Source organism: Euleptes europaea, chromosome 1, assembly GCF_029931775.1.
Source record: "Euleptes europaea isolate rEulEur1 chromosome 1, rEulEur1.hap1, whole genome shotgun sequence".
Lineage (NCBI taxonomy): Eukaryota > Metazoa > Chordata > Lepidosauria > Squamata > Sphaerodactylidae > Euleptes > Euleptes europaea.
In genome coordinates, this window is record NC_079312.1 from 175,028,067 (window position 1) to 175,054,497 (window position 26,431).

Here is a 26,431-nt window from a genome sequence, read left to right on the forward strand (position 1 = left end):
CCGCTATTACAACTGATCTTCAGCTGATAGAGATCAGTTCACCTGGAGAAAATGGCCGCTTTGGCTCTACAGCGTTGAAGCCCCTTTTCTCCCCAAACCCCACTTTCCTCAGGCTCAGCCCCAAAAAAATCTCCCGCCGGTGGTGAAGAGGGACCTGGCAACCCTAGGAACGAATGAATGACTCCAGCCCTTTTTGGCCATCCCTTCTTAATAACAGACAAAATCACATATGAAGTATAAGGGTAGGGATGCATAATGACCAATTTCTCACAATTATTAGTGAGAAAAAGATGCCCTACCCAAGAGATTCCTCAGGGCCTGTTTGACATCTTTATTCCTGAGACTGTAGATGTAAGGATTGGACATTGGGGTGATGACAGTGTACATGATAGCAAAAATGGTCCCTCGTTGAGAAGAAGAGCTGGATGTGGGTAGGAAGTAGACCCCAATGACTGCCCCATAGAAGAGCACCACCATGGTAAGATGGGAACTACAGGTGGAGAAAGCCTTGCGCCTCCCTGAGGAAGAGAACTTCATCACAGCTGCCACGATGCGGACATAGGTGACAATAATGAAGACAAAAGTCCCAAGGATGACAGGAACACCCTCAAAGAAGATGGCAGCTTCATTGATGGTGGTGTCTGAGCAGGAGAGCTGGAGCAAGGGCTGATGGTCACAGAAGAAGTGGGACAGGTGATTGTCTCCACGGTAACTGAGGCGCAGGAGGAGGCCAGTATGAAGCATGGAATGGAGGGTGGAAACTATCCAGCATCCAGCCACCAAATGTCCACAGACCTTCTGGTTCATCACTGTAGCATAGTGGAGTGGGTTGCAAATGGCAACATAGCGATCCAGAGCCATGATACTCACCATGAAGATGTCCGTGACACCAAACACATAGAAGAAGAAGAACTGAGCCATACAGGAATAGAAAGGGATCATCTTGGAAGAGGAGAGGATGTGAACCAGCATCTGGGGCACCGTGACTGTGAGGAAACCCACATCCACCACCGAAAGGCTACGCAGCAGGAAGTACATGGGGGTCTTAAGCCGAGCATCCACGGTGATCAGAATGAACATCACGATGTTGCCCAGAATGCCTGCTGCATACATCAGCAGAAAGGTGATGAAGAAGAGAGTCTGTTGTTCAGGTTGTGAGGAGAAACCCAGAAGGACGAATTCCACAACGCCTGTTCCATTCTCACAGCCCATGGAAGCTGCAGAGAGAATCACAGTTGCATGCAGTCAGAAGGAACCAAAAGGTCTTACAGATATAATATTTTGCCATAGAGTAGGCCTGTCTTGAATGGAATGTTGGAAAATGTTAACTTTAGATACTGAGATCTTAAAGCCTAAGTGTTTTGAGAAAGTGCGATGTAACCTTCTACCATAAAGTAGACCCATTTTGAACTGAAATGCTGGGAAAAATTAACCTTTCAATCACTGAAGTCTTAAACCCTAAGCAGTTTCTATGGAGAGCCAGTGTAGCCGTAGTGTAGCGGTTGAAGTGTCAGACTAGGATCTGGGAAACTAAGGTTTGAAACTCCACTCTGCCGTGGAAACTTGCTGGGTGACCTCGGGCCAGTCACACACTCTCAGCCTCGACCCGGGCAAGTATTTGGATGGGAGACCTCCAAGGGATACCAGGGGCGTGATGTGGAGGCAGGCAATGGCAAACCACCTTTGAATGTCTCTTGCCTTGAAAATCCTATGGGGTCACATAAGTCAGCTGGGACTTGAAGGCAAAAAATGGTGGTCGTTTCATTTTCTAGGATTTGACAATTGCTAAACATCGTGTCATAAAAAGCAAACTATTTTATATCACCTGTCAAGCTAGAACTGTTTTATTCCACCCTGCTCCCTGGGAGCTCAGGACGGGATACATTGTTCTCCCTTTCTCTTTTTTCCTTCTCAGTACAATCCTTGGTGCCCTGACCTGGATAGACCTCGGCTAGCCTGATCTCGTCAGATCTCAGCAGCTAGGCAGGGTCTGCCCTGGTTAGTATTTGGATGGGCAATCCCCAAGGAACACCAAAGTCATGACACAGAGAGGCAGGCAATGGCAAACCACCTCCAAACGTCTCTTGCCTTGAAAACAGTAAGCCAGCTGTGACTTCACGGCACACACACAAAAACCAATCCTTTGAGGTATGTTAGGCTGAGAGTGAGTGAGTGGCCCAAGGACACTCAGCAAGCTTCATGGCAGTTTTGGAGCTGTGGAAGAGCATCTGATTGGTATCCAAAAGGTCCCAGGTTCAATCCCCGGCATCTCCAGTTAAAAGGACCAGGCAGGAGGAGATGTGAAAGACCTCAGCCTGAGAACCTGGAGAGCTGCTGTCAGTCTGAGTAGACAATACTGACCCTGGTGGACCCATGGTCTGATTCAGTATAAGGCAGCTTCATATGTGTTCATTTCGATACTTGTTTTGAATATACTATTTAAAATAGTCTTCTGGGAAGAGAGATAGCGGAGAACTACCACAAAGCAATTTTGCTGAGGTCAAATGATACAGACATATATGAATGGAGATAAGCCTGAAGTGAATTTGCTTCTAAAAATTCTTGTCTGTGAATGTTGAAGTCAAATATCCAATGGAAATTGTTAGAGATCACCACCAGATAAAGGAATCACTTAAATAGGCAACAACAAAACTTCTCAAAAGGGTATGGTTTTAAAAGTGTTACAGACGCTTTGATTCAGTATAACGCAGCTCCCTGTATGTGTTCTAGATCTGCCATGTGAATTACTGCTACCGTTGTTCTTAATAATAAAAGACTTAAAACAGTACATTCCATTGCATGTACATACCTTCATATAATAAGCACTACAGCTGCCTGTAGTGGTTATTATATGAAGGTATAGAAATATGAAGGTATAGAAACTAGTACAGAAATGAACACACATGAATTGTCTGCTGCTACATGTTGCTGCATGTTTGCAATCAAACACTATCAAACATTTTTAAACATTACATTTCAGCTGTAAGATTAGCCACATCTGTGTCAGGCCTTTGCCGTTAGCAGGAGTAAAGGCTCTTGACATCATAGAATCATAAAGTTGGAAGGGACCACCAGGGCCATCAAGTCCAACCCCCTGCACAATGCAGGAAATTCACAACTACCTCCCCCCTCCACACCCCTAGTGACCAGAAGATGCCCAAGATGCCCTCCCTCTCATCATCTGCCTAAGGTCACAGAATCAGCATTGCTGACAGATGGCCATCTAACCTCTTCTTAAAAACCTCCGGGGAAGGAGAGCTCACCACCTCCCGAGGAAGCCTGTTCCACTGAGGAACCACTCTAACTGTTAGAAAATTCTTCGTAATGTCTAGACAGAAACTCTTTTGATTTAATTTCAACCCGTTGGTTCTGGTCCAACCTTCTTGAGCAACAGAAAACAACTCGGCATGAGTTAAGCCAGTTTCTGGCCACATGTCAAGTCCTTGGTTCTCATGCCTGTAAACGTCTGTGTACAGTTTTGCTCAACCTGTTTTCCACAGCTGCGCTGTTTAGTCTTCCTTCCTGGGAATCGTTTATCTCAGGGTTGCTTAGCCATGTTTGCCTTCGCAGCCTGTAGTGCTTTTAAACATGTAACCTGCCTATATTCGCCATTACCAGCCTCACCTGCCTGTGGGCAGTCAGCTCTTAAATCTGCCTTTTGCTCTCAATAAAGTCTTACTGCTTCAGATCTACCTGTCTGGATGAGTTTGCTTATGGGATGCTAGGGACAGATGCCTGATCCTGACCATCTGCACTGCCAAATATTGTGAAATATCAAGTATTGAAATCAAATGTTATTAGGGCTGTGGCTGTGGCTTTGAAACCCCTACTGGGTTGCCTTAAGTCGGCTGCTTCTTGACGGCACTTTACACACACAATAAGAAGAGGACAGAGCACCTGTTAAAAATAATGCATAATCTCCATTCCCCCTGATCCACAGCTAGATGTGTGGATCATCTTGATGCACTACACAGAGTGTGAGGATCTTAATACATTTACCTTGCTAAACCAACGGATGGCAGAGAGCTAGGACAAGAGTCACTGGAAAAGACAGTCATGCTAGGAGAAGTTGAGGGCAGCAGGAAAAGAGGAAGACCCAGCAAGAGATGGATTGACTCAATAAAGGAAGCCACAGCCTTCAATTTGCAAGATCTGAGCAAGGCTGTCAAAGATAGGACATTTTGGAGGACTTTCATTCATAGGGTCGCCATGAGTCGGAAGCGACTTGACAGCACTTAACACACACACACACAGGACATCACACAAAAAAGATAATATGTTTAGAAGAAGAAGGCAAATTCAAAACACTTTAGGGAACAATGAAAATTACACTCATCTCCTTTTCTCATTGACACACTCAAGGGTGCACCCACACGCACAAACATGCATAAGCATTTTTACTTCCTTCACACTAGAAGGGTATTTGTACTATCAGCTAATGCCTATATGACAGTCCGCAGTATTATGAAAAATGAATGGTCCTGATGGAAGCACCAGAAATAGCTCGCCTTTCAATCCAACCCGTGCTTACCTCTATCCAGACGATCCTTCTAACCTCACCCATTTGCTCTTCGAAAAATTGAATAAATGTACCGAGCACAAAGGGAATGCTAACAAAGTAGGGCTGGGCAGGTCCAGGTTGGGAAATACCTGGAGATTTCTGGGGCGGAGCCTGAGGAGGGCAGGGTTTGGGGAGGGGAGGGACTTCAATGCCATAGAGGCCAATTGCCAAAGGGGCCATTTTCTCCAGGTGAACTGATCCCTATCAGCTGAAGATCAGTTGTAATAGCAGGAGATCTCCAGCCACCACCTGGAGGTTAGCACAAAGTATGGCTGAATAAACTTACAATCACTATATGAAGCAAAGTGTACAAAAGGTACAAGTATCAAAGTTCATAAGTAGAAGCTGGAACGATGTCTTCATGTATATTTGTTGTTGCAGGGGGACGATCGTTTCATTTCTTCCTCAGCCCCATTTCCTACATATAAAATGTACACCCATTGGACTGTTCAGTGAAATTGTATATATGTATTTATTTATTTATTTATCGTCACCTCATGCACTTTAATACACTTTGCTTCATATAGTGATTGTAAGTTTATTCAGCCATACTCTGTGCTTATTTCCTAACCTTTGGTAACAGTACAGTGGTGTTTATTTTGGTTGCTCACCACCTGGAGGTTGGCAACCCTGTAACAAAGCCAGGGTGTAAGCAGTAAGGTGGGTTGCCTTTTAAGCATCAGCACTGGAAATCCCCGAGGCTATAGCACAGACAGCCAGAACACCTGCTGGGAAGTTGTTTGTCTTCTTCATTGTTCTCTAACTACAAACTCAAGCTTTAGAAGGGCGCCCTCTAGTGGGGGTGGGGAGTGTGTCCTGTAGCGCCTTTGTAAACCCAGGGCGAAAACACATGGTCCCTTTATCCTCCTTTAATCCCTGTTTTAGTCGGGATCGAACCCACATTAGGTGAAACGCATGCATTCGATCCTGGCTGAATCCTGGCTGAAACTGGGATTAAAGGAGGATCAAGTGACCATGCGTTTTCGCCCCCAGATTCTGCATTGTTGACACTATGCCAGCCTGGGCAGTTAGTTGTGACATTGTCATTTAATTTTTTTGTATACCTAGTCCAATTGCATTGATTATTCGCTGTTCCATACTGTATGATTATGTAGTTGTGTGCACTGTCATTCAGTTTCGTGTTCCTTGTCCTATTGAGAGCCAATGTGGTGTGTAGTGGTTAAGACCGGTGGACTCTAATCTCATGAACCTGGTTTGATTCCTCACTCCTCCACATGAGCAGTGGACTCTAATCTGGAGAACCAGGTTGGTTTCCCCACTCCTCCACACGAGCAGGGGAGGCTAATCTGGCGAACTGGATTTGTTTCCCCACTCCTAGACATGAAGCCAGCTGGGTGACCTTGGGCCAGTCACAGTTCTCTTTGAGCTCTCTCAGCCCCACCTACCTCACAGGGTGTCGGTTGTGGAGAGGGGAAGGTAAGGTGATAGTAAGCCGGTTTGATTCTTCCTTAAGTGGTAGAGAAAGCCAGCATATTAAAATCAACTCTTCTTCTTCTTCTTCTTCTTCTTCTTCTTCTTCTTCTTCTTCTTCTTCTTCTTCTTCTTCTTCTTCTTCTTCTTCTTCTTCTGCATTGTTCATCAGATGTCCCATACTGTATAATTATTTTTTTTCTTTTTCTGTATTTCATAACCTTGAGTCTCAGCAAGAAAAGTGAGCTATAAATAAATAAATACACAAATAAATGAATAAACGTGATGGTACATGTAATTGTAGTATGATTTTTGTTTGTGTGATGTCAAACCGATACAAGCACCACTGAAACACACGCACAAAAACCTTGATGCAGTCATAGTACTGTTTTCATGCTTTTCTGCATTCTTGTTTACCTTGTGTCTATGTTCCCATTTCTTTGGAGGATCTACCTACAGTTGCCAACTTCCTGGTATCCATGAACTGTAATATCTGAAAAGAACTACTTAACTTTCTTCAGTGATGGGTATTAAGCTAGTCACTGATAAATAGTAATTTCTTCACTACATAGGTTTGTTTGTAGAGATTCCTTTTTTAAAAAAAAAAATTTTTTGCTGGGATTTGTGGACATTAGGAAAGCAACATGAGAAATGAAATGTTGACTACCAAAAACTCATCAACATAGTTTCAAAATTCAAATTTTGTGTCTTAAAAGGATTATAAATTCACCACCAGCCCTGACTATTAGCTTTCACACTACCTGAAGATACTAGACCCTCCAGTCACCCCATAACTGAAAAATCCAGACCCTTATTTCCCAACACAAAAGTCCTAGGCATCAGGCTCAGATATTGGGTGAGAGGGTGTTAAAAATGCATGGCTAGGTCCAAAGATCTGCTTTCATACAAGATTAGCAGTGCAATCCAATGCAAAGTTACTCCTATTTACATACGACTGCTCTGTAAATTGCCAAAGGGTACACATTTATGAGCATCTATTGAATGAAGTTCTGCTTTCACACAATGCACAGTTCATGCAACCTGCCGATGCATTGGGGTGCCACAGAAGACCACTGAAATAAAACTGGGATCCAACATTCAAAGTCTGCACGAGTCCAGGTATCACGATCCCTCTTACGTGGGTACTGAGGGAAAGAGAGCTTCCTTGTTTGCCAGAATGTTTATTTGGAGTTTTAATTTTTCTCCTTAGTCCCCCTTTAGTTATTTTACCTCAGAAGAAATGAGACACCAGAGGCTTTTTTAAGTTAACAAACAAGAAACAGAGATTTATTAAACAGTGTAAAAGGGATGGATTTGGAGGAGAAACGATGGGTTAGGGAAAGCATAGAACTAGAGCTATTTGATGAGTTTCACTTCAGAGAAGGCATAGATCTTAGACAGCTTAGTTGGTACCGAATTACAATTCTTAAACTTGAATTCACAAATTACGTTCAGTTCCCCAAACTTCTTATGGATGTTTCTATTCAGACGCTGCTGCCTAGCTATCAGGGAAGTTAGAGATCATACAATCTCTCTTCCCCAGAGAAACACATAAGTATGGAGAGTTCTCCTCAAATCTCTCTTCCAGTTCTCACTATAGATATGCCCCACTTTTTGTGGCAGTAATCCCTAAACAACACCCTGTGTTTAGAATATCTCCTTCCCAGAGCATATTCCCTTCTGGTGACCTGAGAAAGGGTTCTTTTCCTCCCAATCTCTGCCTGTTTTACACCAGCGTAGGCAAATCTGAACCCTCAGGTTCCCAGAGTCAAACACAGCTACTGATCACGCAGGTTTCCAAAATCTGAATCCAATTCCTTTCTTCAAAACAGAGAGTTCCTTAGCTCCACCCACTCCCTTTCTCTGAGCTTCTCTCAAATATTAACTCTTGTTCATCACACGGTGTACACGGGCTGAAGAAAGTACATACGAGACAAGCATTTGCCACTCTCCTTATTACTAGAGCAGGGACAGGCAGCCGGCAACTTGTGAGCCAGATCCAGCCTCTGAAACAGTTTTTCCTACCATTAGTGGCCTTCCCTAGTTTTAACTTACAAGCTTTCTCTGTTTCGCATGGACATAATCATTGGTAAAAAGGAGTATGGTGATACCTGCCTTCTAGGAAGGCTGAAGGTAGGACAATGAAACGTGCAACAGTAAAGGCCCTTCAGTATTTACATACTTCCAGGGATCCAAGATAGTCTGCAGAATGAAAAGGTTTAATGTATGGTGAGTATTTATGAATCTGAGCCCTATTTGATTGAAGCCCTATATGATTGAAGGACGTGATCCCAGAGTCTTTGTTTGATCATTTCCTTTGCTTTTTGGTATCCCAGGGGTAATATGGCTTGTGGAGAAAGGCCATGTTTTTGAAGCATCTTCTCTATTGCACTTTGCCAAGTTCAGCAATAGTTATCAGTAAGAATCAGAGGAGTTAGGCCAATAGGGTGAAAGTTTCCCTTCTCTTAGCAGACTCCTCTCGGGAGATTGTAATGCCTATAATCTTCATTATTATTGGGAATGGATGCTTTTATGCTCAGTCCGCATACTTGCACTTATAAGGATGCCAAGCCCAGGGTAGAAGGGTTAGCATCTAGCACAATACCATGTGAGAGCACATATATGTAATCGACATGCAGCCCCAGGTATAAGGGGTGAAGTATTAATCCTTGGAATAGATGCCCTAGTGTGTAATCACTAATCATCATTATGAGCTGCCAGAACAGAAGATTCTAGTCTTGCCTGGTACAGATAGCCCCCATAAAGGTGATTGAGGCTACCAGGGGCATCACTCAAGAATGTAGTTTCGATTCTGCCCGAGGCTCAAGTTGTTATCTAGATGTAACGCCTATGGTTCTCTAATAGGATATGCTAATCCAAATGTATCCATTATTGGATCTTTGTGTATCTATGCACTATATTACGTATTTGTAACACCCCTGATCAAAAGTTATAAACCAATGAACTCTGACCGTGAAAGCCTTCGACAATATTTTAAAAGTTATAAACATTGTTGCAATCCTTTGTTCTCGGGGTGGATGGTCCCGCATTTTGGGGCAATTGCACCCGGCTGCTTTATTTTGGCCACAATACACAGATCGTTTAATCTTTCAAGCTCTTACTGTGTTATTATCATTGGCTACTAAATAATAATACAGGCATATCAAGATAACCACCCAAGTAGCCAAATTTTATCTTCGGTCTTGTGGGATTCGTAAATGGCTGACAGAAGATCTCACCCCATAGATGATTTTCGTCCCCCTCCACAAACCATCTTTCCCAGAATCATCAACATATTTTATTATTTTAACTTTTTAATTTTTTATGCAGAGCTGATTTTGTATCGAAATAAAGATTTGATTTGAACTTACAAGCTACATTCCACATTTTCCTGGCATCTATGCACTGAGTCCCTGGTCAGTAGATTCAAGAAGGCATATACAATCCATGAAAACTTCACTCTCCCTTTTCTCGTTTGTCATTGACTCTGAAAACTTCTTCTCTTGTCCCAAAGTCTCACAATAGCTGCCTTTATGTCATGGTTCCTCAAGGTGTAAATGAATGGATTCAGCATAGGGATCACCACTGCGTACAAGAGAGAAGGAACGGTGCCTTTCTGGGCTGAGTAAGCAGAGGTAGGCTGGAAATAGAGACAGCTGATGGTCCCGTAGAACAGAATTATGACGGTCAGATGAGAGCCACAAGTCGAGAAGGCCTTGCGCTTCCCAGCAGCGGATGGTACTTTCATGATGGCACAGAAGATGCGTACGTAGGAGATGATAACAAGGACAAAGGGCCCGAGAATGTCCACCACACCCTCGGTCTGTGCCAGCGTTTTGATGAGACTCGTGTTGGAGCAGGACAGTTCCAGGAGAGGGTAAACATCACAGAAAAAATAGGGGATCTCCCGAGAGGAGCAGAAAGAAAGGTGGGCTGTCAGGAGAGTGTAGAGCAAAGAGTGAAGAGCAGAAAGGATCCACGATCCACATACCAGTACGAGGCAGCGCTTGTGACTCATCACCATGGTATAGTGCAATGGACGACAAATGGCCACGTAGCGGTCATAAGCCATGCAAGCCAGGAGGAAGCTATCTGTGTTGCCAAAGGTCAAGAAGAAATACATCTGGGTCAAGCACCCATTATAAGAGATGGTCTTGGTTGGAGACATCAGGTTCACCAATATCTTGGGAACGGTGCTGGAAACAAAACCTAAATCAGCCAACGAGAGGTGACTGAGAAAGTAGTACATTGGGGTATGAAGGAGGTGTTTGTCCAAACAGATCAGCAGGACAATCAGAAGGTTTCCTAGTAGAGTCAACAGGTACAAGGAGAGGAAAAGCAGGAAGAGGAGATTCTGGTGTTGAGGTTGGGTGGAGAGACCCAAAAGGACAAATTCAGAGACGCCCGTTTGGTTCTCATTGGCCATTTTACAGCTGTGAAAAGAAGAGACAGAGATGAAGAAGTGGTGGTGTAGTGGTTAGAGTGTTGGACTAGGTTCTGGGAGACCTAGGCTTGAACAGTATTTTAGATCATTATCATTTATATAGTTTTAAGATGACAGGCTGCTTGTTGTTGCCAGCTGGGCATTCCGGTGATGAATCGGATCCAAGAATATGTCTGTAAAAATGTATGTAAAGTGCTGTCAAGTCGCAGCCAACATATGGCGACCCCAGCAAGGGGCTTTCAAGGCAAATGAGAAACAGAGGTGGTTTGCCATTGCCTTCCTCTGCAGAGCCTTCTTTGGTGGTCTCCCTTCCAAGTACTGACCCTGCTTAGCTTCCAAGATCAGATGAGACTGGGCTATACCATGCCACTTTCCTTCTCCTATACTGTATACGGTATCCTTAAGCAGAAATATGCTATCCAGAACACCCATTTCTTGAATGTGCAGACCGCCCACCGTTAATATCTGAGCTTTAATTTGTTCATCTTCTTCCAGCGCATCAATTACCTCAAATATTCATTCACACAAACACCCTGCATCTGACAGATACATCGTATGTCCTACACCACTGGTTTTCAACTGGTAAATCAAGCCCCAAAAGCGGTTCGTACCCTGAGCTTAAAAGGTAAGGGTCCCCTGTGCAAGCACCGGATCATTCCTGACCCATGGGGTGACGTCACATCCCAACGTTTCCCAGGCAGACTTTGTTTGCAGGGTGGTTTGCCAGTGCCTTCCCCAGACATCTTCCCTTTACCCCCAGCAAGCTGGGTACTCATTTTACTGACCTCGGAAGGATGGAAGGCTGAATCAATCTTGAGCCGGCTACCTGAAACCAACTTCTGTTGGGATCGAACTCAGGTCGTGAGCAGAGTTTTTGACTGCAGTACTGCAGCTTAACACTCTGCGCCACGGAGCTCCTTGAGCTTAGGTGGGTCATATCTGTGGCATGATTATCATTTTCTTTGTCCTGCTTAGTTTCAACCAGAAGTGCGGGCTCCGGGGGTTACCTGGAGCCCCTGTTTGCCGGCCAGTGTGTTCAAGCAGAAGCTTCCTCCATATGAAGGCTCATTGCATATTGTAATCCCAAATGGAAATGATGATCCATTTAAGGACGACGGAGCATTTCTCTAGGACTGTTCTGTGGACCCGTACCAGCAGGGACTCTCTCATGGCTTGGTGGCGACATTGGTCGTTTTTGACTGTGGAATCTCTAAAGGGTAAAGAAGCTTTTTAATAGTTGCTGGGCTGCAGCAATGATGCACTTCAGAATCGGAGTTGTAACGGAACAGTGCATATTTCAGTGGGCTGGGCCCAAACTCCAGGGGGAAGGGCAGAGGAGGCCTTTCCAGGGGGAGCTTGTTAGCTGAAGCTCCAAACTCCGAGGATTCACATGTCTCACGAGACATGTGCCATCAAGACTCAACTTCTTGCTCGCAGCAAGTTGTGTGTGTGTTGTGTGAAGTGCCGTCAAGTCGCTTCCGACTCATGGCGACCCTATGAATCAATGTCCTCCAGAATGTCCTCTCTTTGACAGCCTTGCTCAGGTCTTGCAAATTGAGGGCCATGGCTTCCTTTATTGAGTCCGTCCATCTCTTGTTGGGTCTTCCTCTTTTCCTGCTGCCCTCAACTTTTCCTAGCATGACTTTTCCTAGCATGTCTTTTCTAGTGACTCTTGCCTTCTCGTCATGTGACCAAAATACGATAGACTCAATTTAGTCATTTTAGCTTCTAGGGTCAGTTCAGGCAGCGAGTTAGGTTGAAACAATCTGCCCTATAGAGAAGTGAATGATGTCATGAAAACCTTATGAATAGAATAGAATAGAATAGAATAGAATAGAATAGAATAGAATAGAATAGAATAGAATAGAATAGAATAGCATAGCATAGAATAGAATCATAGAGTTGGAAGGGACCTCCAGGGTCATCTAGTTCAACCCTCTGCACAATGCAGAAAATTCACAACTATCTCCCCTTCCACACCCCCAGTGACCCTTACTCCATGCCCAGAAGATGCCAAACAAACAAACAAACAAAAAACCCTCCAGGATCCCTGGCTAATCTGGCCTGGGGGAGAATTGCTTCCTGATCCGAACGTGGCGATTGCATTTCCCTGGGCATGCAAGAAAGGGTCATGAGAGACAAACACTGATGCAACCCTTCCTGCTCTCCCTCTGCCTAAGTGATGGAGTGACACAAGGGTAACACAGCAGAATCCTGCCTGCATAAATATGTCTCCTAAATGCTTCTGAATGGAGAACTGGGGTTGGTTCGGGTCAAGAAATGCCAGGCAACTATGAAGTTGGTTGGAGAAAAATATCTCCAATGGTAGGCTTCAAGAAAATATACCTAACAAGTGGGGACCTGCAAGAAACTTGAGGAAAGAGCCATCCCATTCCCCTCCTTGCTTCCTCCCCTCATCCCAATCTCCTTTCTCTGCAGGATTCCCCCAGCCCTTCTCTCAGCAGCTTGCCCAGAGTCGTCCAGGAGGGTGCGCTGAGGCTCCCCCACAGTGGCTTGCCCAGACTGCTCTGGGGAGGAACGCTGAGACTTCCCTCCCTCCCTCTCTGTCTTGGTGGCTCACCCTGATTTAGGGTTGCCAACCTCCAGGTACTAGCTGGAGATCACCGGCTATTACAGCTGATCTCCAGCCTATAGAGATCAGTTCCCTTGGAGAAAATGGCCGCTTTGGCAATTGGACTCTATGGCATTGAAGACCCTCCCCTCCCCCAAACCCCACCCTCCTCAGGATCCACCTCCCGTCGGTGGCGAAGAGAGACCTGGCAACTCTCCCCTGACTGCTCTGGGCAAGCATGCCAAAGCCCCTGCTGTATGTGAGAAATAATCATGGAATGGAAGGGAGTGCTTCTAGATCCCAAATATCATTTTGTTGGGCCTGGTACAAATTCGTACCATATCTCCCACACACACACATACAATCTCATCTTCGGTTGGCAACCTCCAGATGGAACAACTCATCTCAACAACTCAACTCCTGATGACAGAGGTCAGTTCCCCTGGAGGAAATGGCAGCTTCAGGGGTTTGGACTCTATGTCATCACATTCCTGCTGAGTTCCATCTAGGGTTGCCAACCTCCAGGTGGTTGCTGGAGATCTCCCGCTGTTACAACTGATCTCCAGGTGATAGAGATCTGTTCCCCTGGAGAACAGGGCCGCTTTGGCCATTGGACTCTATGGTGTTGAAGTCCCTCCCCTCTCCAAACCCCGCCCTCCTCAGGCTCCGCCCCCAAAATCTCCAGGTATTTCCCAACCTGGAGCTGGAAACCCTAGTTCCAGCCTTACCCCAAACTCCACCCACCCCAGCCACAGACCCCAAATCTCCAGGAATTTTCCACACCGAATTTACCAACACTAATCCAATCACACACTAGAATATTGTTGTGCCTAAAAAAACCATTATCCCAGGTATGTCTGATCAAAGGATAATGCACAGGAGATCAGGAGTTAGTTTTACAGCTATACCGTTTAATGGTAGCAATTTAAACAGTACAAAGCTGGGATCAAATCTCTCCAGCCCAAAAGCAAAAGAAAGAATCACACTTGCAGTTCAGAATTGATCACTTATATACACTTCTAACAATGGATTTTAATACGATACCAATCCTAATTTTCTCATGCTGTCATCCTTAACAAACAATTCCGCATTAAGCCAGTTCTTTAGCTGAACATGAAGTTCCCGCTTACCAAGATAACAAGCTAGCGAAGCAGAGAAAGCCGCTGTGTTTGCGATGTTGCAACATTTAGGAATGTTTGTGTATGTGTGTGCTTTATGCAAACTCAGTTTGAAGAGAGAGAAAACAGGAGGAAGGGGGGTGATCCTTGACACGCATTTATCTACATGGGTGTCACGTCAAAAAAGAGAATTCCTGCACCTGTTTATGTACACAGGGGCAGTTAATTGTGCCACAGGTAAAATGCCTTTATTTGGGGCACTTCAATATCAGGAATCATGGGGGGAAAACATCTCTTTTATTTCTGAAACAACATAACATGGATCGTTACGTGAATTCATAGCTTGGGCCAGATGCTGCTCGACTCCGGGGCTCCGGTAAAATGTACCCATTTCTCCTGCCCAAAGAGCTCCATTTACTCTCTTTCCCTTGTGTCCTTTCATCCAGACTAATCAGGCAGCAGAATCTGATTAAAAAAAAAACTCTCCTTTAATGCTTGGGAGCATATCTACCCTACAAACTGAGGGGAATTTTACAACAGTTTAACTGTCACAGGTTTCCCCAAGGAATCCTTGGAGTTGTAGTTAGCTGAGGGTGCAGAGAATTCTGTTAGATTAGAGCACTGGTTCCCAAACGGGGGTCTGTGGACCCCCAGGGTTCCGCGAGAACTAAATTAAGGTCCACGAAACAAAGTTATAAACCCATAATAAAATAATATTTTCCAATTAAAAGTTCTCTATTGTAAAAATATACATTCAAATATTATTCTAAGTTTAATGTTTAATTAACAGTTATGATTAAAGTTTATTTTCAAATTCTCGGAATTTTTATTTTGAACCTAGGGGTCCCTGCACCGAACAAAAAAGTCCTAGTGGTCCCTGGTCAAAAAAAGGTTGGGAACCACTGGACTAGAGAATCCCCACTTGTCACAGAGCCAGTGTGGTGTAGTGGTTAACAGCGGTGGTTTGGAGCGGTGGACTCTGACCTGGAAAACCGGGTTTGATTCCCCGCTCCTCCACATGAGCGGCGGAGGCTAATCTGGTGACCTGGGTTGGTTTTCCCCACTCCTACACAGAAAGTCAGCTGGGTGACTTTGGGCTAGTCACGGCTCTCTTAGAGCTCTCAGCCCCACTTACCTCACAGGGTGTCTGTTGTGGGGAGGGGAAGGAAAGGTGATTGTAAGCTGGTTTGATTCTTCTTTAAGTGGTAGAGAAAGCCAGCATATAAAAACCAACTCTTCTTCTACTACTACTGCTGCTGCTGCTGCTGCTGCTGCTGCTGCTGCTACTACTGCTACTAAAGGTAAAGGTAGTCCCCTGTGCAAGCACCGGGTCATTACTAACCCATGGGGTGACATCACATCCCGATGTTTCCTAGGCAGACTTTGTTTACAGGGTGGTTTGCCAGTGCCTTCCCCAGTCATCTTCCCTTTACCCCCAGCAAGCTGGGTACTCATTTCAACGACCTCGGAAGGATGGAAGGCTGAGTCAACCTTGAGCCGGCTACCTAAAACCAACTTCCGTCGGGATCGAACTCAGGTCATGAGCAGAGCTTGGACTGCAGTACTGCAGCTTACCACTCTGCGCCGCGGGGCTCAATCTGCTGCTGCTGCTACTACTACTACTACAACAATACCCAGATTTCCTGGAACGTGAAGGAATGACCTTCCTTGTCTCTTGGGTCACCCTTGAAAGGTTCTAATCCTGCCAACCAGCCTCTTCAAGGCAGCCTTCATCTCATTGTTCCTTAGGGTGTAGATGAATGGGTTCAGCATCGGAGTCACCGCTGTGTACATGAGGGAAGGAACAATGCTCTTGTCTGAGTTCCTGGAAGAAGGCTGCAAGTAGACCCAGCAGAGGTTGCCATAGAACAGGACTACTACGCTCAGGTGAGAGCCACACGTGGAGAAGGCCTTGCGCTTGCCATGTTTGGACGGAACGTTTAGAACGGTATAGAAGATGCGAGCGTAGGAAATTACGATGAGGAAGAATGGGCCTAGCACATCCAGGAAGCCTTCCACTAGAGCTGTAGTCTCTATAAGACTCGTGTCTGAGCATGAAAGTCCCAGCAGGGGGTAGATCTCACAGAAGAACTGGGGGACCTCCCGAGAGGAGCAGAAGGAAAGACGAGACATCATCAGTGTGTACAGCAATGAATGGAGAGATGCCAGGAGCCAGCAAGCCGTCACGAGCCACAGACATCGCTTGTGGCTCATCAGGGTGGCATAGTAGAGAGGGTGGCAAATCACCAGGTAGCGATCGTAGGCCATCGAAGCCAGGAGGAAGCTGTCTGTGTTGCCAAAGGCCATGTAGGAATACATTTGCACCAAGCACGCCCCGTAAGAGATGGTCTTGACCTGGAACAGAAGGTTCTGCAGCAACTTTGGGATGGTCACAGAGGCAAATCCCACGTCGGCCGCAGAGAGGTGGCTAAGGAAAAAATACATCGGGGTCTGGCGGAGGTGAGCATCGAAGCAGATCAGCAGGACGATCAGCAGGTTCCCCACGAGAATGAGCACGTACATGGCAAAGAAGAGGGAGGCGAGGAAACGCCGATACTCCGGCTGCGTTGAGAGATCCAGAAGAATAAACTCAGAAAGCTCTGTTTGGTTTTCGTTCCTCATGGTTCACCTGCAAAGTGGGGGAGAAACGATGCAGACATGTATAGTGTCAGGGAAGAGAGAAAGAATGGAACATAAGAACATAGGAAGAGCTGGGTTGGATCAGACCGGTGGTCCATCTAGTCATAGGGTTGCCAGCTCCGGGTTGGGAAATAACAGGAGATTTTTGGAGTGGAGCCTGAGGAAGGTGGGATTTAGGGAGGGGAGGGACTTCAATACCATACAGTCCAATGGCCAAAGCAGGTGAACTGATCTCTATCAGCTGGAGATCAGTTGTGATAGCTGGAGATCTTCCGCTTGTACCTGGAGGTTGGCAACCCTAATCTAGTCCAGCGTCCTGTCTCACACAGCGGCCAGCCAGTTCCTCTGGAGGTCCAGCAACAGGGCATAGAGGCCGAGGCCTTCCCCTGATGTTGCCTCCTGGCACTGGGATTCAGAGGATGACTGCCTCTGAACGTAGAGGTTCCCTTTAGTCACTATGGCTAGTAGCCACTGATGGACCTGTCCTCCATGAATCTGTCTAACCCCCTCTTAAAGCCATGTATGCCTGAGGCCATCACTACATCCACTGTCAATGAATTCCACATTGTAATCCATCATTGTGTAAAGAAGTATTTCCTTTTACCTGTCCTGAATCTACAGCCTATCATTTTCACTGGAAGAAGAAGAGTTGGTTTTGATATGCCGACTTCCTCTACTACTTAAGGGAGAATCAAACCGGCTTACAATCACGTTCCCTTCCCCTCCCCACAACAGACACCCTGTGAGGTAGGTGGGGCTTAGAGAGCTCTTAAGAGAACTGTGACTAGCCCAAGGTCACCCAGCTGGCTTCGTGTGTAGGAGTGGAGAAACCAATCCAGTTCACCAGATTAGCCTCTGTCGCTCACGTGGAAGAGTGGGGGAATCAAACCCAACCCTGTTCTCCTGATCAGAGTCCACCGCTCCAAACCACAGCTCTTAACCACTACACCATGCTTGAGGATGCCCTCAAGCTGTAGTATTTTAGAAGAGGGAGATGGACGGCAAGCATCTGCTTGGAATAGATCAATCAAGTACCCCCTCCTATCTGTACTGCAGTAAGTGTTGGAGTAAAGGGGCCCACAGCATGCCTGGACACTGGGGGTGTTGCTATATTTCCCTTTTCTCTAGAGCTAGACTGTGTTTACGTGTCATGGCTGTCTGTGTCTATGCTAGAAGTTACTCTTAGACTGCCCCTTCTCTTTCTGTGCCTTTGTTCTCTCTCCTCATGGTCTTGCAAGAGGCAAGCAGTTTCTGCAGATCTCTCCTGTTCATGCAAACCAAGACCACACCCGTGTTCTCATTCTTCCACACGCAGCTGGAATAGTTCGGGAACAATATTATTTAGAGTAGACTTCTGTTTCTTCTACTGCTATGGAATGCATGTGAATGTGAATAATCTTCCATAAAAACAATCCCTTCTATCTGTTGCAATATACTGCATAGAAGAGGATTTAACCATGCGTTGATTCCATGCTTTCCTAACTGTGCAGCCTGCTATACATTAACCAATATGTATACCCAACCTTGAGTTGCCTTCCTCTAGGCCTGGAGATCTTCCAGAATTACAACTGATTTCCAGAGGTCAGTTCCCCTGGAGAAAATGGCTGCTTGGGAAGGTGGACTCTATGGCATTATACCCTGCTGGAGTTCCTCCCCTCCCCAAACTCTGCCCTCCCCAGACTCCATCTCCAGATCCTCACCTGGAGATCAACTGTAACAACAGGAGTTCTTATGTTCTTATGAGTTCTCCAGGTGCCACCCGGAGGTTGGCAATCCTATCTAGAGACCATTAACTGAGCCTGTAACACTTTTTAAACTATAAGCTTCTGAGAAGTTTTGTTGTTGCCTACTTAAATTATTCCTTCCCCATCTTTATCTGGTGGTGATTCCTAATAATTTCCATTGGATATTTGACTTCAACATTCACAGAGAAGAATTTTTAGAAGCAAATTTGCTTCAGCTCTATCTCCATTCATATATGTCTGTACCATTTGACCTCCGCAAAATTGCTTTGTGGTAGTTCTCAACTATCTCTCTTCCCAGGATATTATTTTAAGTAGTATGTTAAAAGCTAGTGTCCAAATGAACACACATGAAGCTGCCATATTCTGAATCAGACCATGGGTCCATCAAGGTCAGTATTGTCTTGTCAGACTGGCAGGGGTTCTCCAGGGTTTCAGGCAGAGGTCTTTCACGTCGCCTACTCTCTGATCCTTTCAACGAGAGATGCCAGGGATTGAACCTGGGACTTTCTGCATGCCAAGCAGGGGCTCTGTCACTGAGCCACAGCCCCTCCCCGATTAAGGATTAATGGCTGAATTAATTCTTTTCTCTAGTAAAGGAATAAAAGTCTGAGATGCAAGGGTAGAGGTGCAGGCAGACCAATCTGAAAAAAAGAGTAAAGTTATAAAACTGAGTTAAAGATAAAACTGTATGAAATCCTTCACCTGTACAGAATGCAAGAGAATCACCAACCTCTTCAGCTAGAAGATACCAGCCCAAAAGCTGATCCAAAGGTACTGGATGTCGCACTCCTGATGATCCAGTTTCTACAGTACTGGTATAAGGCCTATAAAGGATGTCCAATTTGTGAAGAATACTTCGGAGTGAACGCTGATGCATGATGGAGCATGATATTCTCTTGCAGTCACCAGATTAGAGATCCTTTCTTCTCATGGTTGCCAAATGGGGTGCAGAATGGTGGGAACACATGCCTACATGGCAATGGTTCTTCTTTGTTGTGGAAATGTTTTATATTTCTATGGGACACTGCTTATTCCCCCATGTTAGTGGTTGGGCACCATTAGATGTTCCGCAGGGAGATTGTTAAGTCTGAATTGTTGCTCTTCTCCTGTGATTTCTGCAGTGTAGAACCACTTCCTTCAATTGCCTCAGCCAAGGATTAGAGTTGTAAAATTTCTGAAAAATTTGAAGCCACAAGGGCTTCCAGAAAAAAATGGGAATGTTGGGGAAAACAGAAATATATGCAATTCCTACCAAACCTAAACTTTTTATGGGCACTTTCACACATGCTGGATAATGCCCTTTCAATCCACTTTCAATGCACCTTGAAGCTGGATTTTACTCTGTGAAAGGGCAAAATCCACTTGCAAACGATTGTTAAACTGCATTGAAAGTGGATTGAAAGTGCATTATTCAGCATGTGTGAAAGTGCCCTTGCTATATTGCTTTAACAGTGTAAAATGCATCATTTTATAACTTACAGTGCAATCTTAAGGGCACTATCTTGGCAGTAAGCACTAGGGGTGTGCATTGGCTAAAGCCAACCCCCCCCCCAAAAAAACAAAATACCTTATCAGTATTTTCAAGGGTTTTTAATATTAAAAAATAGCTGCAATTAAAGGGAGCCGAAAAGTGGATCCTGAATAATGCCAAATTTATTCGGCATTATTCGGGCCCACTTTGCCCCCACAGCCATTTTTAATGCCCCCCCTCACCTGCTGGCTGGGTCCGCCGTTGCCTCCAAAGTCCACATCCAAGACTTCAGAGGAGGCGGTGACACAGAATTGAATACGGAGCTTGCTCCGAGCCCCGCGCTCAGTTCTGCACTGCCGCCTCCAAAGTCCATATGGAATTTGCCGCGTATTTTTTGGGTTGGGGTTTAATAAATCTCAATTTTTTTGAAAAAACTTGAAACGCCAATATCAGATTTTTTTCCAGATTTTTTTTGAAAATTTCTGGGTTTATTAAACCCGAACCCGAAAAATACCAGGGGGGGGGGGGAATGGTGCTCACCCTAGGAAGCATCTTTGAATGCACCTGTGTATGAATGACCTCAGTGTTTAGAGTAGCACTGGTAGCATATGTAACTATACTATTTTGCATATTCACGGAATTCCACAGCATAAGTATCTTAGTTTTCTACAGTCAGAATTGAAAATAAATCTGGGATTGCAAATTGCCTGGATTAAAAAAAAAACCCTACTGTTTTAACAGATTAATGGGATGTTATATGCTTTCAACCCTTGAAAAGCTTTGGTTGCAGATTTCTGCACATTAACAGGGCCATCTCAAATAGAATCACCTAATCCTATTGAAATAAATGGGCTTAGAATGGTGTAACTCTGTTTAGGATTGTTCTGTAGGGCATTTTTTGTCAGGCCTGTTGCCCACCCTAAATTTACCCAAAGCATCTTGTTGTGAGCGAGCAGCAAACTGCTGCACCCTTTGCTACTTTTTCACATGCAACTTAATTTTTACCCTTTAAGAACAGGGGTAATAAAGGTTGAAGTCAGGAAACAAATTCTGTAGTAAACAAAAGAAAGTGTATTATTTCACACAATTGGAAGGACTACAAGCCTACTGGATATTAAATTAAACTTTATAACACTGAAGACAAAGCACCCTTTAATAATCGTGTTAAAACATATTATAGCATTATAGGATATTGCTGCCAAAATTGTTCACATTTAAGCAATAAATTTTCTTGAATCTATGTTGTGTCTATATCTACAGTAAACATAGGGATGGTCATTAGCTAATGCAGTAGATTGCCTCACTTGAAAATCTTCATACGACATAGTTTGAGTGAGTAGTGTGGTGTAGTGGTTAAGAGTGGTGGTTTGGAGCAGTGGAGTCTGATCTGGAGAACCAAGTTTGATTCCCCACTCCTCCACATGAGCAGCGGAGGCTAATCTGGTGAACTGGATTGGTTTTCCCACTCCTACACACGAAGCCAGCTTTGTGACCTTGGGCAAGTCACGCTCTCTCAGCCTCACCCACCTCACAGGATGTCTGTTGTGGGGAGGAGGAGGGAAGGCGATTGTAAGCCAGTTTGATTCTGTCTTAAGTGGTAGAGAAAGTCGGCATATAAAAACCAACTCTTCTTCTTCTAAAACCTTGTTTTTAAAAGCATGTCACTCATTCCTAGGTTGTAGGGTTGCCAGCCTCCAGGTACTAGCTGGAGATCTTCTGATATTACAACTGATCTCCAGCCAATAGAGATCAGAAAATGGCCACATTGGCAATTGAACTCTATGGCATTGAAGTCGCTCCCCTCCCCAAACCCCGCCCTCCTCAGGCGCCACCCCAAAAACCTCCCACAGATGGCTAAGAGGGATTTGGCAACCCTATATGGTTGCCAGCTCTGGGTTGGAAAATTCCTGGAGATTTTTCGTGTGGAGCCTGTGGAGGACAGGGTTTGGGGAAGGGGCCTCAGCAGGGTATACTGCCACTGAGTCCACCTTCCAAAGCAGTCATTTTCTCCAGGGAAACTGATCTTGGTCATCTGGAGAGCAATTGTAATAGCAGGAGATCTCCAGGTGCCACCTGGAAGTTGACAGCGACAACCCTACTCGTTCCAGCTGAGAGTCGGCGGGCAGCAGAAGCGATCGGCATGCAATTGCCCACCATAAACGGGCAGCTGGGATCCCGATTTGAATGGCTGAAGGTGAGATGGAGAAAAGCAGACGAGAAGAAGAGGAACGTGACTGAAGATGAAATATAGTGATTTGCCTGGAGGAAGAGAGTGGATGGACTTCCACATCCCAGCACTGAGAAATATACACTGGGCTATCTCCAAAAAACTGCATAAGATTGCTGACCAGTGCGAATATGAATAACTGGCAATGCTTTATTTAATATGTTTCAATTAATTGATAAGCAAATTCCGAGTTTTTATATGTTACATTTTTAACGTGTAACACTTAGATAATCTGAATGATTTCCATATTTTTACAATTACTTTTTTTCCAAGATATATTATACTATATTTGATTTGTACTACCTAGTAATGTGATATTGTATTTGATTGATTTAGTTTATTTTCTAAATGAAATTGTTATATTGTTTTTATATATCAAACGGTTTTTCCTTCCCTTTTTTCCTTTTTGTACCCCCCTATTATAAAATAAATTAAAAAATTAAAAAAAAAAAGATTGCTGACCAGAGCTGCAGAAGGTTATCATATTCAGGAGGGGAATTTATTCCTTTTGCTCTAGAATTTATTCCTTTTGCTCTGGAATTTATTCCTTTTGCTCTAGGCGATAAGGCAAAAATTAGATCTTTTTTTTTTTGCTCTCACGTGCACCAATCTGGTTTCCTACACTTTCCTCTAAAATTGAATCTTTTCAATCAAAATTCTGACATGCCATCTTTCAAACTCCAATTTATATTTAGAAGTTGGCCTTGGTTCCATCTCCTTGCTAGCATGGAAAGCTGTGGTGAAACTCAGATTTTTTCCTATTAGATCAGGATTTTCTTCCCGACCTTTTAAAATGGACTGAGCTTGACTCTTTTGTGTCTTCTTGGACAAAGGTCATAGACGAAACACTTTCAAGCTTACAGATTTCCTACCTAAGTTTTCCCCTAGACCTTCGAGTACTGAACAAGATACTCACAGATTTAGAATAGCTGCCTTGAAGATACACCAAACGTTATAACCAAGTTACACCCAAACACTCATCTGTATGCAGGAGCTCTTTTTGTCCTGGAACTGGAATATTCCCAGTTGAAGTCAACTGCTTCTCTCTTTCGTTGTGCAGATATAAATTTTGTATCACGTACTTGTCTTTTTTTTTTATTGATTTGATTTCTATCTCGCCCTTTCCCGACAAAAGTCAGGCTCAGGGCAGCTGAGAAGTTGGGGGCTCTAAGGATTCTGGTGTTTCACGCTCCCCATTTCCCTACAAGCAATAAAGAGTATGTTGCCAACATTTGTCGTGGTCAGTTTTCTTGAGAGGAGAGAATAATGGAAACGGTTATTGAAGCAGACAAACCCTGATACAGACAATCCTTATCTTGCAGCGAGATCAGCCCGTCGGAAGCAACAGCTACCCTTGCAGCTCCCTAAGGCTGCTTCTCTAAGGGCCAGTGTGGTGTAGTTGTTAAGAGTGGTGGACTCTAATCTGGCGAACCGGGTTTGATTCCCCACTCCTCCACATGAACAGCAGATGCTAATCTGGTGAACTGGGTTGGTTTCCCCACTCCTACACATGAGCGGCAGATGCTAATCTGGCGAACCGGGTTTGATTCCCCACTCCTCCACATGAACAGCAGATGCTAATCTGGTGAACTGGGTTGGTTTTCCCACTCCTACACATGAGCGGCAGACGCTAATCTGGTGAACCGGGTTTGATCCCCTACTCCTACACATGATTCCCCACTCCTACACACACAGTTTACCAGACGCTAATCTGCCTTGCAGGCTTTATGCTGAAGGATACAATAATCTCAATATACACATACACATACACACATGAGCGGCCGACGCTAATCTGGTGAACCGGGTTTGATCCCCCATTCCTACACATGATTCCCCACTCCTACACACACAGTTTACCAGACGCTAATCTGGTAAACTGGGTTGGTTTCCCCACTCATAGACATGAAGCCAACTGGGTGACCTTGGGCCAGTCACAGCTCTCTTAGAGCTCTCTCAGCCCCACCTACCTCACAGGGTGTCTGTTGTGGGGAGGGGAAGGGAAGCCAGTTTGATTCTCCCTTAAGTGGTAGAGAAAGTCAGCATATAAAAACCAACTGTTCTTCTTCTTCTACTACTACTACTACTGCTACTGTCCCCAGATTTCCTGAAATGTGATGGAGCATGGATATTACTCCCATCCTGCAGACATTTCACTGGCTGCCTTTAATGAACAACCTCAGAAATGGTTAGATGCCCAGTTGTTACAAGGGTGAACATAACATAAGAACATAGGAACATGAGAAAGGCCATGCTGGATCAGACCAAGGTCCATCAAGTCCAGCAGTCTGTTCACACAGTGGCCAACCAGGTGCCTCTAGGAAGGCCACAAACAAGACGACTGCAGCAGCATTATCCTGCCTGTGTTCCACAGCACCTAATATCATAGGCCTGCTCCTCTGATCCTGGAGAGAATAGGTATGCATCATGACCATTATTCATTTTGACTAGTAGCCATGGATAGCCCTCTCCTCCATGAACGTGTCCACTCCCCTCTTAAAGGCTTCCAAGGTGGCAGCCATCACCACAACCTGGGACAGGGAGTTCCACAATCTAACTATGTGTTGTGTAAAGAAATACTTCCTTTTATCTGGTTTGAATCTCTCACCCTCCAGCTTCAGCAGATGATCCCACGTTCCAGCATTATGAGAGGGGGAGAAAATCTTCTCCCTGCCACTCTCTCCATACCATGCATAATTTTATAGACCTCTAGCTCCATGGTCTGAATAAAGCCACAGCAAGTGCTATGATTGTATGTATGTGGCATATGAGCACACTAAAAGAAGTGGAGAAATTCAGAACACAGCCTCTTACTATCAGTGGCAGTTCTTAGCCTTCTAGGCTGCTTCAGTTCTAGGATCTCATCTCCCCCACACTTCTGTCCTTCCGAAACCAAATCCTCAGCAACCTCCTCATGGCCCCCTGCATCTCACTGTTCCTCAGGCTATATATAAAGGGATTGAGCATAGGCGTGACAACGGTGTAGAAAATGGACGCCACACTCAATTTAGAGCCCGAATATGTGGACGATGGGCGGATGTAGGTTCCTATCAGAGTGCCATAGAATAAGGCTACCGTGGTGAGGTGGGAACTGCAAGTGGAGAAGGCCTTGTACTTCCCAGAAGCTGATGGGACCTTCAGCACTTTAAGTACAATGAAGATGTAGGAGAGGAGGATGAGCATGAGGGGTCCAAGCATGGTGGCCGTGCCTTCAAACATCAGCATCATTTCAACAGAGGAGGTGTCTGAGCACGAGAGTTTGATTAAAGGGTGGACATCGCAGAAGAAATGGGGGATCTCCCGGGAAGCACAGAAGGAAAAACTAGACATTGAGAATACATACAGCAAGCCCTGGGCGTTAGACAGGAGCCAAGATCCAGCAACCAATAACAGACAGCGCTTGTAGCTCATTACTGTACTATAATGTAGCGGGCGGCAGATGGCCACATAGCGATCGTAGGCCATAGAGGCCAGGAGGAAGTTATCTGTGGTGCAAAAGAGGACAAAGAAATACAGTTGGGTCAAGCACCCACTATAGGATATGGTGTTCGTCTTGGACGCCAAGATCTGCAGCATCTTGGGCACAGCGTTGGAGCTGAATCCAATGTCGGCCACGGACAGGTGGCTGAGGAAAAAGTACATGGGAGTATGGAAGAGGGCATCATTGGAGCAGATCACCAGGATGATCAGGAGGTTTCCCAGCAGACTAACTAGGTACATAGAGAGGAAGAGGGGGAAGAGAAGGCCCTGGAACTCAGGCGAGGTGGAGAGACCCAGGAGGATGAATCCATCAAAGTTGGTTTGGTTCCCCAGTTCCTTTTCCATGGCCAAGCTGATAATGAGAATAAAAGAAATGAGAACACATTCTTGTCCATATCTCATTCCTATATTTCATGTAGCTTCATAGAATCATAGAGTTGGAAGGTACTCCAGGGTCATCTAGTCCAACCCCCTGCACAATGCAGGGAATTCACAACTACCACACACACACACACACACACACACACACACAGTGACTCCTACTCCATGCTCAGAAGATGGCCAAGATGCCCTCCATCTCATGATCTGCCTCGAGTCATAGAATCAGCATTGCTGACAGATGGCCATCTAACCTCATCTTAAAAACCTACAGGGAAGGAGAGCTTACCACCTCCCAAGGAAGCCTGTTTGTTCCACTGAGGAACCCCTCTAACTGTTAGAAAATTCTTTCTAATGTCTAGATGAA

General features: G+C 45.0%; 3 protein-coding genes across 4 annotated transcripts; all 3 read right to left on the reverse strand.

Moving 5' to 3' along the window:
• Window positions 1-276: 276 nt before the first annotated feature.
• LOC130477905 (olfactory receptor 1B1-like) lies at window positions 277-1,212 on the reverse strand. The gene has a single exon (XM_056849989.1). It carries the CDS (start codon window positions 1,210-1,212, stop codon window positions 277-279), a length of 936 nt encoding a protein of 311 aa, XP_056705967.1.
• Window positions 1,213-8,038: 6,826 nt separating this feature from the next.
• On the reverse strand, window positions 8,039-16,748 carry LOC130493493 (olfactory receptor 1361-like). 2 transcript variants are annotated; one of them, XM_056867247.1, is made up of 2 exons: window positions 9,513-10,418; window positions 8,039-8,056 (listed from the first exon to the last, which is right to left on the reverse strand). In XM_056867247.1, exons 1-2 carry the CDS (start codon window positions 10,416-10,418, stop codon window positions 8,039-8,041), a joined length of 924 nt encoding a protein of 307 aa, XP_056723225.1. The 2 variants fall into 2 exon arrangements, with proteins under 2 accessions (XP_056723225.1, XP_056723224.1); XM_056867246.1 differs by lacking the exon at window positions 8,039-8,056 and adding an exon at window positions 16,227-16,748 and having other exon boundaries at window positions 9,471-10,406.
• A 6,091-nt stretch (window positions 16,749-22,839) lies between these two features.
• On the reverse strand, window positions 22,840-26,031 carry LOC130477916 (olfactory receptor 1361-like). Its single transcript, XM_056850000.1, has 2 exons — window positions 25,115-26,031; window positions 22,840-22,867 (listed from the first exon to the last, which is right to left on the reverse strand). The coding sequence occupies exons 1-2, from the start codon at window positions 26,029-26,031 to the stop codon at window positions 22,840-22,842; spliced, it is 945 nt and encodes a 314-aa protein (XP_056705978.1).
• Between the last annotated feature and the right edge of the window lie 400 nt (window positions 26,032-26,431).